This window comes from Diaporthe amygdali, assembly GCF_026229845.1.
Source record: "Diaporthe amygdali strain CAA958 chromosome Unknown NODE_3_length_2959817_cov_65_330692, whole genome shotgun sequence".
Classification (NCBI taxonomy): Eukaryota; Fungi; Ascomycota; class Sordariomycetes; order Diaporthales; family Diaporthaceae; genus Diaporthe; species Diaporthe amygdali.
The window spans coordinates 345,822-360,784 of record NW_026517023.1 but is presented as its reverse complement, the minus strand read 5'-3'; the positions used below and the strand labels follow the sequence as shown (position 1 = coordinate 360,784).

The following is a 14,963-nucleotide window of genomic DNA, read 5'->3' as shown; positions in this document are numbered from 1 at the left end:
TGTGAAGTCTAAAGGTTCGTCAAGCGGCGTCTCAGGACAAGTGATGTGTCATCTTCATCAAGGAAAGCTGGAAAGTCCGTTTTAAGGGTAAAATCCATGAATCCATGCACAATAACAACATCGTCCTTGTAGGCAACCACGAGACTATTTTTTGCCACTATCTTGACCATGAAGTCCCCTCTTGCTCGCCAAAATGGTGGTATAAAGAAATGTCTGGTGTATGACTTGGCTTCTGAGATGTTCTTGACGCCCAAGGAACAGACCCATCCACCGCGGTCCAAGAAAATGACTGTGGACCGCGATACTGCAAGTATTGACTTGACGCCGGCAGCCATGTTCCTGAGAGTACATGAGACCACGATTGATGAAGACTCACGCTTGTTCTGATCTAAATCCAGGATCAGGAAGGCTGTACCCGGGGCGTCTCGAAACGTCACAGCCTGAGAGATGATATTGCATCCAGGTTGCGACGACCAGACGTTGTCAAGATTTTGCCAATCAAGATTAGGCGGGAGGGCTATTGACAGACCATGATCTTCGGTAGCGTCGCGCAAATTCTCCCAGTGATAGGTACGAATTTGTTTGTTGTCGACGAGGAGAAGCAATTCTGGATCAGTGGGATGAGGCATCCACCACGAACTTCCAGTAGAAACTTTGCTGCGCAATATCTCTCTTCCGTTCCAAAGCTCCTCGCCGTCTTGCTTAGAGAGAAGGAAGGCTGTCCCGCTTGGCTTCATGAGTGACTGAGTGACCGAGGCTTGCGCTCTATGGTCCATTACACAGGCTTCTTGAGACCAATTTTGAAAGCCAGAAGATGGCCTCTCCAGACGTGTCATCACACACCTGCTTGATATATCGACACTTAGAAGCGTACTAGACCTGGCCTCAAAGTGCAAGTGACATATCTGTACCGAGTGTAGCTTGATTTCAAGAACCACAGTTCCGTTGCGATTGTCATGAATAGTCACCGAACCATCTTCTCTGCCACAGAAATGGTAATGGTCATCATGAGCCGGCGCAATAACAGTAATGGTCTTCGTATCGAGTAAGGAGTGAGCAGAGTGATCCCCGATTCCCTCTGGCAATGGCCCAGAAAACTCTTCTGGTTCGCTGGAATTGTCATCCATGGAGCTTTTCCGGACGAGTACAGAGGGCTCCCATACATTGCAAGAGCGCCCTCGGACATCATAGAGCCGGAGGCTATTTGATGCAAACATAATGCTGGAGGCAACTTCGTCCAAGGAATTGATGCGATACAGCAACTGAAGAGTGTCAAATGCAAAGAGCCATATGCCCCCTTCAGTGTCGCCAGCGGCGAGAGTTCTGCCATCTGGAGAACTTGCCATGGTTCTGGTATGGAGACTGTAAGTGTGCGTCTGCTTTGGGCTCCACTCATCCATCTCGAATATGGCAATGTCGCCGTCTTGGTATGCTACAGCCACCAGATCAGATTCAACAGCAGGATTAAGTTCCACGCCGAGAATTTGAGGAGGCCGAGGTGCGTCTCGAAATCCGTCTTTCTCGAGCTTACAAAACTTTTCGAGATTATTGTCGGAGTCCATGAAAAAGATTGTCAAGTGCGAAGTTCGCCAGGTCACAGCGACCAAGCCAAGAGAGAAAGAGACGCACGCCACCTCTGGGCAGAACTTCTGCATGCTGTGGCTCTTTTGGTCTGACTCGGAGTCTGAACCAGGACTTTCTCTAGGAATGATCATCGGCTCAAGCTGGGTGCCATCGACAGAAGCGAAAGCGAGCATGGCATGCTTCACGTCGTTTTTGATAGTAACCATGAGTTTGGTATCGTCAGCGTTGAAACAGACCGAGGAAGCCACTCCTGGTACTGTGGCTTTCCATATAAGGTCTTGCTTCGTGCTCCAAACTGAAATTGCTTTCGGGCTACAAGACACAAGAACATTGGAAACGTTCCCGAAGGCAAGCTGGCGAACTGGAGATCCATGTTTGAGAACTGCGACCTCCTCAAATGTCGAAGTGCTGAAGATACGGATCATGCCGTCTGTGTGGCCGGTAGCAATATGATTGTCGCTTACTGCTATGCTCTTGGAGTAAGAATGAAAGTTCATGCAAGATAGACGTTCATCCCAATCCTTGTGCGAAGGACACACAACTTTCTGTGAGCAATCTCTTGCGAACGTGCGATGAATCAGTGATGATGAGGGGCATAGTGGTGGGATGAATGCATACACGGACCCCGGAGAATCCAAGAGTGTCTGTCCGAAGATACTGACGAGGTGTGTCAAGTCGTCGACCCAAGATTTTACCTTTTGATAGCTTTTGCTGAATGGAGGGCTCCGTTCAAGCTGGCGGGCTAGATATGGTTTGATGTTTCCAATGGTCCTCAGGAAATTCTTAAGCTTTCCTTTTCTAGCGACGTGCTCGATCCAGATCAGCGTCTTCGTGTCGATGAATTCCCCTAGGGAGGCGAAAATTGATGCTGAAGTGGATTGCGAGTGTAGTAGATGATACGAAAAGTGGGAGCAGGAATAATTCAAGAGCAAAGAATGACCCGACCTGCCGTGTAGTGGTTTCGTTCTTCGGGATGTTCTTCTCAACCCGTCCCGCCCATTCATTAAAGAGAGACAGATGTTAGCTAGCTGTTCGTGAGCCTCGCGATAATTGACGTAGAAGTTTGATTCTGCAGAGATCAGATATTCTCTAACAGTTTGGTGCATGAGCTGCACTCGACGTTCATTGTCCACTGTGACAAGACTTCCACAAATTTCGGAGAAAATGTCTCCGGATGTGGCCGCTAAAAGTGTGTGACCGATGTCAAGATGCACGGCTTCCATCAGTTCCTCGGTGGAGAGAGGCTCTGGAGCGCATACGACCCATTTCATAATGCACTTTGCTTTTTCCGAATTAGAAGCGTTCGAAATGCTTTCCAAAATCCTGTCGTAAAACCCATTCATCTCAGAGGGGACTTGGCGGAGGGCAGTTCTGACATCCTCGGCGCTGTAAAGCTCATCTAGACGCCCGATAATCAAGGACGCCCAGAGAAAGTTTCCTTGGGACTTGGCGAGTATATCCGTCACTATTTGGTCGTTCTCGTCATTGTCGAGCATTCTGGAGAGCCTTGGCTGCGATCTGACATATGCCGCAATGTCACGGATTGAGTCCTCTTGGCCCGTACGGAACTCAACCCTGTTGACATTCTCTGCATTGAGAAGCTGCTCCACTGGAGCATCTGGAGAGTCTGGCCGACTGGTCATGAATATCCGAATTGGTATTCTGGTCTCAATCCTGGAAAGGACTTGAATCAAGGAAATTAAGGACTTCTTGGGACACTCATCAAGCCCATCGATTACCCAGTAAAATGGCTGAGTGAAAGGTACTTGAAATATCCGGCCCTGGAAGAGGTTGTTCCATATGACCGTGTGATCTTGGGTATTGACGGTCTCGCCATTGCTCACAATGGAGAGGAAAACCTGGCGTATTTCGAAACTGAACTCGGCCATTTGATAGGCGAGATTGAGGAGCAGAGAAGCGATGCCAAGTTTAGTGTCGTTCTTGAAGAAGAAGTAGCAGCAATCCATGTTGAAAGAAGTCAAGTAATTGACGACGTGGGATGTTGTCACAGATTTCCCGGATCCAGGATGTCCAGAAAGCCAGAGAATGCGGGGATGCGTGTCTGAAGACTCCTTGTCTAAATTGCTCCATGTTGAAGCATCAGCAACATCAAGCCATCGATGGAAGTCTTCATGTTGAGTTATCCACTCGCAAGTCCCCTTGTGAAGTTTTTCTGACACAGAAAGAAGGTCTCTCTTAGGCTGGTGGCTAATGTCGAGCGCATCGGCGATCATTTTCATTTGCTGAGCCTGCTGAATCGTGTCTAGTAACATCAGCTCACAGTATCATAGAATAGGTGTCTGATGGCGAACATACAATGCTTGTTGATCTGCTCGATTGTCGTCTTGAAACAGTCCCTTAGGGTAATGTAATTCGGATCGTTCACATCACGAAATTTACATACGTGCCGATGATCCGCAGACAAGTACTGTGTGTGCTCTCCGGGAAGATTCATCACAGCAGAAGACTTGTCGACGATTATGAAGCCTGTTGTGGGTGCCCCTTCAAAGAAAGACCACAAACGGACATCTCCACAAACGTGCCTGAAATCTTCATTGATGTCCTGATCTGATTTAGTATTGCGGCGAGTGGAAGTCACTAAGCCAAGCAGTTGACTCACTGCAACTGTCTGAGAATCCGGAAGTAACTCATTGGCATATGCCTTGGGTCCGGTAGGCAACGAAACCGCAAGAAATGTTTTCAAATACACAGCGGAATTGGAACCCCTGTGGGGTGTGGCTAAAAAATAGAGACTATGAATTCTAGATGCGATGTCATGATAGATAGGATCGTTCTTTGCAAGGAGGTAAGCCTGTTCTATCCATAAGCTGAATGCATGGCATTTTTATGGAGTTAGGAATTCGTTTTCCTACCTGTTTGACAACGAGGCCTCCCATGCTGTGGGCAACAAAGACTATCGGCACCTTTATGCAGTCAACGTTAGCGGATTGTACGCAATCTTTCCTCAACTTCTTTTTCATGTTTTTGTCTAGAATGTCCGTACGTCTTTCGTCTTCTTAAGAATAGAAGAATTATAAATACTAGCCAGCAATGCCTGTGAAAAGTCCCTGATCCTCAGCGTGCTGTGGGACGTCTTAGACCAGTCGGAATCGTAACCAAAGCTGTGGATGCGAGCATTCTTGAAGCCAATCTCGGCTGGGAGCCATTGTTCGGGCCAGAAGGTCGCCCGATCTTCAGGATGGAGGCTCCATGTTTTTCGTGAGCCCCCATGGAGCCCATGAACCTATACCGTCGTCGTATCAGTAGCCCATTTTTAGAGTGAGATTGAGTGAAAATTTGAATGATCTGACAAATACAAAGTCGACGCGAGTCTCAGATGGCTCATATAGTGTTCCCAATCCAAGACTTCCTTTACAGTCATCGGCGGACTCGACTGCGGAAGAACTCGATTTACGCCTCCTTCGGAATAAGCTTGGAGCAGAGTGTTGTCTCTGACGCACGCTTAAGGTCTCCCGTGGTGTCAGAAACCCTGAGGTGCTTGTTTCGGCTGATCCGGAGACCTTTATGTGGTTAGCAAAGACGTTGTAGCTGGCCAGGCGCCACCGTGGATGTGGATGAGACGATGGGCCGCTTCTACCTTCTTATATCCCGCGTCCACCATCATACCACCACAGATTCCGAGATGCCGTTATTCTTGCTAAGACCCACCTACATTTATATGGCATGAAGTGGTGTCTCTTGCAGCACAAAGCCTCTTGCACATGCATGTGCCGTGCTCGAAGCCCACCGTCTAGTCAATGGGCACGGCGACAGGTCGTCAATGACAACTGCCCCGCGCTTCAAAGCTGCCCACAAGAATTAGAATGTAACCTATCTAATTACGGAACCTTGCAACTTGGCCGACCGCACCCGGCCCAATAGAATTTGCGTTTCTGCGGTTATCGTACTCTGCGCCACATCCCTGCATGCCAGTGTAACTTTGTCCATGCAGCTAAGCGCTGCTTCTCATCGCGCACGCTCTCCGATGGAGCTTTTGATTACATGCACAATGCGTGTTGCTCACTCAGTTCTTGCTCATTCGTCATGTTTTCAACCTGTATCCCCCAACAATTTTAGAGCATTGGTTTTAATCATCACAGCATGCCACCAGTTGAAAACCAATTCACTTCAGAAAAACATCAAAACGTAGCTTGCCAGTCACTGATTCTCGACGACTCAACAGGATCAATCAATACACAGTCCACAATGGCTAAAGACCTTCGCATGGTTGAGAAAAGATTGGACGAAGCAGTCTTAGGTCGTGAGTCTCAGCACTTCACATCTTGGGGACCTCCTCCTTATTGGCCGAATGCACTTCACAATCATTCGCTCGCAATCTTTGAAACGATTGACTATTAATACTTCATGTTTAGATCTTCCTGACGGCGGGGAGGTGATTCAGGTCACAGAATTGGGGCTCAGTGACTACTGCCGTAATCATCGCATAGATTTGCAACTTCCGGATGGGACGATTGCGCGTTTCTTTACAAAGGTACGTCCAAGATGAATATTGGCCTACAATGACGTGTGTTGGCTTATAGAACCCATGAAACCAGACTGGAAGTGGCTCAAGCGGCTTGGAACAAATTCAATCACATTGGGAATCCGAATTTGCGATACATAAGTTCATACCCGAGTTCCTACCAAAACCAATCGCCTTCGACAGGTACCATTTTGAACCGGACACTCATTTCATGCTGATGGAATTTGTTGACATGATCGACGATGACATTCCGCCGCCAGACACATATATGGCACCACTGATCGGCCTTTATTTCCGAAGCCTTGGGCAATCTCCAACGGGGAAATTCGGGTTTCCCGTGAATACGACATTTGGCTTTTTGCCGCAGAGCAACGATTGGGAAGACTCTTGGGAGGTCTGGTGGACGAATCATATGAGAATGATCCTCGAACGAGACGAGAAAATCCGAGGCGAATTCACCCTTGAGGAGAAAGTAGTCGTGAAGGACTTCCTTGGCAAAGTCTTGCCCAGATACCTGAGACCGCTGGAAACCGATGGAAGGTCGATCAAGCCATGCCTCTGCCACACCAACATGTGGCCTGGGAACGTCAAGCATCGGCTGGATAACGAAGCCATCATCACATTCGATGCGAATGCGGTGTGGGGACATCACGAATGTAAGTTTTCAAGGCCACAATCAGCTCATAGGACCTCTGACATGCGCTGATTCCGTCGAAGTTGAATTGGGCGTGCACAGTAACCCGAGATACCCTCTTGGAAAGGCTTACATCAAAGAGTATTTCAAGCACGTGCCGGTTTCCCAGCCTGAAGAAGACGTTGAGTACCGCACCTTGATTTATTTGATTCGCAACCAAGTCTGCCTTGCGAATCTGTATCCGCATGAACAGAACTTGAGAGACTTGTATGTTGAAGGATCTCATAGCGAACTGTCATTTTTGGAATTGACTGCTGACTTTTTCGGAGATACATCGCAAATATGAGCCTGCTTGTGGGATCAGCTGGAATAGACTCTGTATCGGTAGATGAAACGGATAACAAGTAGCGACATATTCTCCCGGGTTTTGGGATGTGAGGTTTGGAGGAGTACGTAAAATCTTTCATCGGCTACCTTCTAAAATGCCGGGGAATATTGTCATCCGCAGTTCGTCTCTGATAACATGAATGAAATGATTGCGTTTGGAGATAACTTGACACGTATTGCACTAAGAACCAACACACATATGCAGCAGTTTCCTATAAATAGCTTTCGATTGTGACCCCCGCCCCAGACTGCGTCGACAGGGGCCAACATCCGTCCTTTTCAGCGGAAATGATCACATCTATGATCTGGACACTGTTGGCAGTATCTTGATTTTTCATGTTAAGTGATGCCACTGTAAAACGCTGTACCATAGGGCCTCAAGCAGCCGGCTGCATACTTCGCGACCGGCTTTCACCATTTTTGGCAAAATATTTATCGGTCTGCTCCAAAATGAACGACATCACTCCAAATATAGCCGCGAATGTCAAGACTTCTCATCAAGGGAGCGAAAAGGCGGCTGCCGACAATTGCACACAGGATATAGAAGAACAAGATGCAGTTGTTTTCCAGCGCCGATATACAGTATTTACCAAGGGCCAGAAACGATTCATCAGCCTTACTGCATCATTTGCAGCGATGTTCTCGACGCTTATGAGCTACATCTACTATCCAGCATTGGTGCCAATGTCTCGGTCCCTCGGGGTATCGGTATCGCTGATCAACCTGACGGTCACGTCGTATCTGATTGTCGCAGCGATTGCCCCGGCATTTATGGGTGACATGGCAGACCAGGCGGGGCGCCGGCCCATCTATATCCTGATGTTCACGCTCCTCATCGCCGCCAATATTGGCATCGCGCTTCAGAACTCGTACGCCGCGCTCTTTGTACTTCGGATGCTACAGAGCGCCGGTTCTTCAGGTCTGACCTCTGTTGCTTACGGTGTTATTGCGGACATCACGGTGGCTGGGGAGAGAGGTGGCTTTGTCGGTGGCATGCTTGTTGCGTAAGTATTTCTTTTTTTTTTTTTTTTTTTTTTTCAAAACTCATAGCACTCTTATCACTGACTGATCCGCCGTATAGAACGGACTTCGCAGTCAGCCTGGGGCCGGTCATCGGGGGCGTTATTGCACAAGAAGTTACTTGGAGATGGATCTTTTGGTTTCTTGTCATTTTGACGGGATCACACTTCCTAATCGTGGCTCTTTTCCTCCCGGAGACGCAGCGCAATATCGTCGGCGACGGAAGCGTCAAGGCCAGGGGTGTCTACTGGAGTTTCTTCAGCGTCCTGCAAAAACATGAGAAAGAGGGGCCGTCGACCCACATCGTGAAACCAATGCGCCATTATCCCAACCCGTTCGCGTGTTTGCCGATCCTGGCTAACAAACAGTCTCTCGTTGTCATTCTCCTATATTCGATTACCTATGCGGTCAAGATGACTTTGCAAGCTTCGCTTGGAGCACAGTGTGTCGAGATCTATCAACTTGATTATCTCAACGCCGGGCTTATCTACCTCCCTTCTGGGGTTTCTGGTGGTGTTGGAGCATTTTGTACTGGTGAGCTATGAATGTGTTTCCGGCATCATTCCAACCGATGCTGAATTTACGTGATCCAGGGAGATTTCTCAACTATCATTACCGCCAGACCGTCAAGAAGTTATCGAATGGGAATGAACGATCCTTCGATGGACACGAAACTGATTTTCCGATCGAGAAGACGCGTCTGAAAGGGGCGTACATGTTGATAGTCATCAGTGGCTTGGGCACTTTGGGATATGGACTGGCGTTAATGACCAGAGCGGCAAGTCACCTTTGCAAGCAATTTCACTGTTATCCTCATTTGCTAACAATGTTTTCAGCACATCTCTGTGATGATCATCATGCAGTTCCTTACTGGTGTCACAACTGCGAGTTTGTTCGCCGTAAGTTGTGAGATGAACGAATTAGACCCATCGATAATGTTGGCGAGTGACTAACACCCGAGCAGATGACAGGCACGCTCCTCACAGATCTGAACATGAAACGGTCGGCTACAGCCTCAGCAGCGATGAGCATTGTCAGATGCCTGGGAGCTGGTGCTGCCGTTGCGGCCGTACAACCACTGGCAAACTCGATTGGTCTAGGCTGGTGTTTTGCTATTTATGCGATATTATTGCTTCTCGAGCTTCCTCTGGCATGGCTCATACAGAAGAATGGCATGAAATGGAGAAGTGCCCAATCTAGTGACGGAAGTTCCTAAGCGTCGAGAAGCATAATCGGCGTGTAAAGGGCGTTAGACAAGAAGTAGAAGCTAGAGCCTTAAAGGAAGCTAGATGGCAGAGGTGTTCAATGTTGAATTGGCATGGCCCACGAGCTCACTCTGTCAAAGAATATTTGAGTTCTGAGTGCTTCTTCACATCCACTACAACCTTCCAACATCCTTGAACACCAGACGTAGCCAGTGTATTGGGGAGTCTATTGTTGAATAGATGCTCTGAAATGAAAAACACCGGCATCATTTTTCAGATACAATTGACTATACATTTGTTGCGTAACAATCGCCACCCGGCCGATAAAGATCTAGCAAATCATTTTCTTGCTCGGACGCATGGGCTGTAAAGCTCACATCTCCAATGAAGTAGACGATCTTTTTTGCTGGGGAGAGAGAGATGTAATACGATAATACCTGGAATACCACGCATCGAAAGCAATTATCATCAAATGTTTGATGCATACCTGACTCCAAATTTAGATGTGATTGGCGTCGCGACAGCGAAGACGGCACCGCGGCAGACATTTGACGAAGAGCATGAGCGGCACAATTCACGCTCATCTTTTCATGTATCCTCGTGGAGATGTACTCTTCCATTCCTATGAACATAGGTCAAATGCGAAAAAATCTTATTGTTTATGCCATTTACCATCTCAATATCATTTTCGATATTGTTCTATAGACTGATATCGTTCAGAACGCTACCCTGATACAGCAATTGATTACTCTGGTATAAAGAAGACGTCGTAGTTGAGCTCGAGCGCGTAAGTGGACGTTGATGGCACCACGGGACCACGGCAGCCCAGTCCAAACACTTATTGAACGAGATACCTGTCGTCCGCATTGATGCTGTAGGTAGCGAATTTCCGAGAGGGCACCTTGCGCTGGAACATGATATCCATCTCCTCGAATGTGCGGTCCTTTGTCTCCGGCAGACGGAAGAATCCCCAGATTGTGGTGAGCAAAGACAAGCTACCCCAGAAGAAGGCCTAGAGACAAGATGTCAGCTTCTAGAAATTATGTTAAAATTTACGTGACTGGGACTTACAGTCTTTCCCTGGGCGTTCCAGGCAGTGGGTGACATGAAATATGGCTGGAGGACACCGCCGATGATGTTGGCGACGTAGTATGCGCTGCGGCCGAGGACGACCGTCTGAGTCCGGAGACGAGTGGAACCAATCTCAGCGACGATGGTGTAGACGATGGGGCCGACCGACATGGAGTACGCGCCGAGCCACACGATACACAAGATGGATTGCACCAGGGCCAGGGCGTGTGTCTGAGGCGTAACGCAGGCCAGGATGCCAATGAGCCACAGACAGCACAGCAGGGCGTAGAAGCCGCACAGCCAGATGGTCCTCCGGCCCCATTTGGAAATGTAGAACCACGAGATGACGACGCCGCAGAAGGCGATGGCCGTTCCGACAAGGCCCAGGGTGTAGGAGAGATCGGCACTGAGGCCGGCTTGCTCGTAGACTAGAAAAGGGCCATGTGTGAGTTACTTTCATCATTGGCAGGGCTGTGGGGGGTACATACAGAAAGTGCCGGTGTAGCAGAGAGCACCGCCGTTCGTAATCTGGGAGACGAAACACATGACAGCAATCTCCGTCCGGCGCAGGTTGGTCCCTTTGAAGCAGTCCCAGTATGAGGTACCAGACCTCTCCTCTTTCTCCAAATTGTCAGTACGCACCATCAGAGCGATTGTGGAGTCGTGGTTGCTATGGTGCTCCGGTTGGGTCAGGCGAACCAGGGACTTCTTGGCCTTCTCAAGCTTTCCCGTCCGAACGAGGTACCAAGGCGACTCGGGGGCCAGGAATGCGAAGATGAACAGGGGAACGGGCCAGACCCATTGAATGGCCATGGGGATCTTGTAACCCCAGTCGGTGTGGTTGTTGATCAGGCCCTTGAGGATGCCAGCCGCGATAAACTGACCGATGCACCAGCAGAGGTTGATGTAAGCCGTGAGGTAACCGCGAAGCGCCAGGGGCACGACCTCGGCAGCGTAGGCTGGCCCTGTTGTCGCGAACACGCCCCAGGGAATGTTGCAGAGGAATTGGCCGATCAATAAGACCTCAATATTTGGCGCAAAGAAGGACATGAAGATGGCCGCGGACAACCAGGCCAGACTGGACATCAAGACTATGCGATGCCCGTACTTGGCGGTCAGGTACCCGTTGAGCAGGGCTCCGATGATGTTTCCCACGCCACTGATGTCGTTCAGACCGGCTTGCCACGCGGAACTGATCTGGTAGCCGTGCTCTTCGCCAGTGTAATCGCCGAACTTTCTTCGGAAGGCATTGTAGCCCCAGAAGTTGCCCAGCAATTGGGTGTCGTAGCCCTCCATGATGACCGTCGCGGAGATGACTGTCGAATCAGGGCTTAGAAGTTGCGATCCACCATTGTTTACCGTGGTAGAGCGGGTTGAACTCACGGACAGACCATATTGCGGCTTTCTTGTGTGTCTTGAGACCTTGCATGAGTGTCATGCTATGCTCGGTGGCTGTCGCCTGGGCGGCCTCCTCATTGAGAACCTTGACATTTTCGAGGTTTGGGACCGTGCCCTTCTCGTCAATGTGTTCGGGCCGAGTCTCTTTGCTCTCTGTGGGCTCCATGTTGGCTGGTCGAGAGGTCTCAAGCCTCCAGGAGATGATGTCCAGGTATTTTCCAACTCCAACAAAGAAGAGGAGTGGTGTCTGCACGTGGAGGGCTGGCAGATGTCACGGTGACAGCCGCGTCTCTTCGAGAAATGGGGCTCGCGTGGCTCTTATTAGCTGCAGCTCCCCTCACCCATAGGACCACAACAGCTCTATTCGTAGAGCTAATCAGGTGTTCACTACATATCCCGGACTGGACACCACAGGTGACTGGAGCGCCGGCCCGTCGAGACCGTTAGAGCAACGAAAGAGGATTTGCGCCATGTACACATCAGGATCCATCTGGTCGGGATCGAGAGCGTCTTGCAGGCCATTGCGGGATATTGCAGAAACCATGCGTGGGTGTTGATATCGACGATTGGTGGAACTTCTCGAGGAGGTTGCACTCGAATACAGGACCCCTGGACTTTGTGGGGATTTAGGTGAAGGACAAGGGAGCGTGGTTGGGGACGGGTGCCCACTGCGGGTTGGAGAATCCGGGGAAGCTCGCGGGATCATGCAGCTCTTCTCGTACGAGACCGCTGTCCATTTTGTCACTGGAGCGGGACATGACAGCTGGAGATCACGCCTTACTATTAGAGTTTACTTGATTCATTCACTCGACTCGAGAGTTGTGCCCAAGATTTCAATTTAACCAAATGGTCGAGCCACGTTGAAGTGTTTTAAAAACATTGTCAACTAGAGGCGTCGGCCAAGAGCGCAGCGAAAATAGGCAACCGGCGTGCACAGTAGTGTACATGAAATCTTGGAGAAAAGACCCCACTACCGGACCGCGCCTGGGAGAGGAACACAAAGCCTTTCTTCACATGGCTTAGTGTTCTAGTTTCGCTCACATCCCCTGTCCAGTTCAACCCTTTTCGGACTCAACATCTCACCCGACGGGTGTTTCCCCCTCACAAGACTCAGCCCATGCTGAGGACTCGGGGATATCTGCACCGACAGGGTAGAAGAGCCGGAGAAGTCACACAACGTCGTGATACCACATGAAGAAAGATGGTGTCTCACGTGCTGGCTGTCTACCGATCGCCTCTGCACGATCGGCTCGCTATTCCGAAGGCATACCCAGTCAGCGGGAGCCAAGTAGGGCAGGGAGGTCTGGACTCTTGACAGCCTTGAAGGTAATCACTGCCCTGATAGGTCGATATGCTGTAAGTTGAGAACAAGCCCAAGCTTGTGAAGTGCCAAGAGACTCTTGATCCCCCATATATATATATAGCTGGGCATTGGGCCTAGGCAGCGTCAGTAGTTCCAATGCTGCGTAGAAAATGCTTTTGTTTCCATGATAATAGGTATTGTAAAGAGCAATTAGCAGTCAATATAACTAGGTATCACTTGACGCGCGAAATCACCACGCTTTGACTGATTGGAATGTAGCTTATTTGAATGATTACCGCCGAGAGCTTGTGTGAAGAGCAATTGGGACAACACGTGTTCAGCTGAGGCGGGATATTTTAAGACATTATCATTATCTAATGGTTGTCTTCTCACTAGAACTATCTTCCAGCTTTTCCTGGTTGACCTGTCCCTTTTCTTGCTTCTTTTTATCCCGCCGCACCCGCCATTCAATGGACCCAAATACGGCGATTGAGGCCGACCCAAGACCGAATATGAGTCCCAATGCCACAATTCCGAACGCACCGCCGGCGATCTTCGGTATTGATGAGCTATCGATGGAAAGCTCGGGTTCTCTTTTGATTTGTAGGTGGAGTGTCTCAGCGACTTGTCTCGTCTCGATTTGCGATGCTTGGTTGTACTGGCCGGTGGGCAAGGCCAAGGCGAAAGTGAGCTGGAAGAGAATGACGTGTATGATGGCAGCGACATTGCGTATGGAGAGGTGAGATAGTAGCATGATTTAGTCGAGTGATTGTTGGGCAATGTGCCAGGACCCTCGATTCTTCCTCCAGCCTCGACCTCTTCGCAGACGTGACAGGATCCGGAGTCTTCGCTGGAATTTTCCGCGCAGCGACAGTTCCAATGCGTAAATTATGAAAGATTTGGTATAAACGGCTTGCTCCTGTCAAGGCCTAAGATGTCAAGATGCTCAACATCTGTGGTAGAAAAGAAAGACTCAAAGGAGCAGTAACCGAAAAGCGAGACTGAAAAAAGGTAGAGTCCGCCAGACAACAGCTCCGCTGTGTGAGGACCCTTACATTTTATTGCTCTGTTTACAAAAAGACAACTGGACCCAGCCCGCCTGCAGCGGCGTTACAATCCGACGTGAACCGCGCGTCATTCACAATACGCCCCATGGCGTCTGAAGTATGAGACCAGTCAGCGGCAGTGATGCTCGGGTCCGAAGTAGCGAGTGGACTTTGCGTGCCCGTGTCAAATCTATATTTGGGGGCCCGAGCAAGGGTCAGAGGCAGAATAGGCGCCGTACGAGCCCCTGCCGTGAGATTCGACGTTTTAGACGCCCGCTGCCATGACGCATGGAACAGCGCTGTGACACTTCGTCTACGGTTTCAGGTACCCGAACAAGTGGGGCCCAGGGTGCAAGCTCAGCCTCAAAAGTGCCCCATACGGTCGCCTGGCGTCATAGAAAAAGGAACTCTTCACCTGCCACTCAGCTCAGCTCAAGCCTTTTTCGTCCGACTTGATGGTTGTGCCGATCTCCCGGATGGTCGTCATGGTCAATTGGCTTGGGCTGGTCCCAGCTATCACACCCAAGGGGCTCTGCGATTGGAGAGCAAAGTTGGGGTTTGATCACCGCACTGGGGAGGAGATCGAGAGATTCAGGCGAAGTAAAATCCTCATGGCGAGTCGGCCTCGTGCGCAGAGCAAAGAAGGAGGCGTCTCGACGGCGTCACAAGACCACAGGACAATGCGGACATGACAAAGGCTTATTGTACCAATTGGGATCGTGTGGCGAGTTTGTGAGTATAATGACTTCGGATTCTCCGGTGCGCAAATGTATGTCGACTCGAGAGGTTGAGCACAGCCAACCTTTCGACGTGCGAGGCAAGCCGATTGTAA

The 14,963-nt window shown here is 49.7% G+C and overlaps 5 protein-coding genes across 5 annotated transcripts; 2 read left to right on the top strand and 3 right to left on the bottom strand.

Moving 5' to 3' along the window:
* Positions 1 to 8: 8 nt before the first annotated feature.
* On the bottom strand, positions 9 to 4,565 carry J7T55_002502 (uncharacterized protein; the record flags this gene model as incomplete). Its single annotated transcript, XM_053137581.1, has 4 exons — positions 9 to 2,431; positions 2,729 to 3,847; positions 3,901 to 4,147; positions 4,458 to 4,565. 4 exons carry the CDS (start codon positions 4,563 to 4,565, stop codon positions 9 to 11), a joined length of 3,897 nt encoding a protein of 1,298 aa, XP_052998372.1.
* A 1,225-nt stretch (positions 4,566 to 5,790) lies between these two features.
* J7T55_002501 (uncharacterized protein) lies at positions 5,791 to 7,109 on the top strand (the record flags this gene model as incomplete). The annotated part of the gene is made up of 5 exons (XM_053137580.1): positions 5,791 to 5,845; positions 5,958 to 6,076; positions 6,141 to 6,723; positions 6,785 to 6,968; positions 7,031 to 7,109. The coding sequence occupies 5 exons, from the start codon at positions 5,791 to 5,793 to the stop codon at positions 7,107 to 7,109; spliced, it is 1,020 nt and encodes a 339-aa protein (XP_052998371.1).
* A 429-nt stretch (positions 7,110 to 7,538) lies between these two features.
* On the top strand, positions 7,539 to 9,324 carry J7T55_002500 (uncharacterized protein; the record flags this gene model as incomplete). Its single annotated transcript, XM_053137579.1, has 5 exons — positions 7,539 to 8,092; positions 8,170 to 8,642; positions 8,702 to 8,839; positions 8,945 to 9,007; positions 9,080 to 9,324. The coding sequence occupies 5 exons, from the start codon at positions 7,539 to 7,541 to the stop codon at positions 9,322 to 9,324; spliced, it is 1,473 nt and encodes a 490-aa protein (XP_052998370.1).
* Positions 9,325 to 10,151: 827 nt separating this feature from the next.
* On the bottom strand, positions 10,152 to 12,326 carry J7T55_002499 (maltose permease mal31; the record flags this gene model as incomplete). The annotated part of the gene is made up of 5 exons (XM_053137578.1): positions 10,152 to 10,325; positions 10,385 to 10,812; positions 10,873 to 11,700; positions 11,768 to 12,043; positions 12,224 to 12,326. The coding sequence occupies 5 exons, from the start codon at positions 12,324 to 12,326 to the stop codon at positions 10,152 to 10,154; spliced, it is 1,809 nt and encodes a 602-aa protein (XP_052998369.1).
* Positions 12,327 to 13,455: 1,129 nt separating this feature from the next.
* Positions 13,456 to 13,839, bottom strand: J7T55_002498 (uncharacterized protein; the record flags this gene model as incomplete). The annotated part of the gene is made up of 1 exon (XM_053137577.1): positions 13,456 to 13,839. One exon carries the CDS (start codon positions 13,837 to 13,839, stop codon positions 13,456 to 13,458), a length of 384 nt encoding a protein of 127 aa, XP_052998368.1.
* Between the last annotated feature and the right edge of the window lie 1,124 nt (positions 13,840 to 14,963).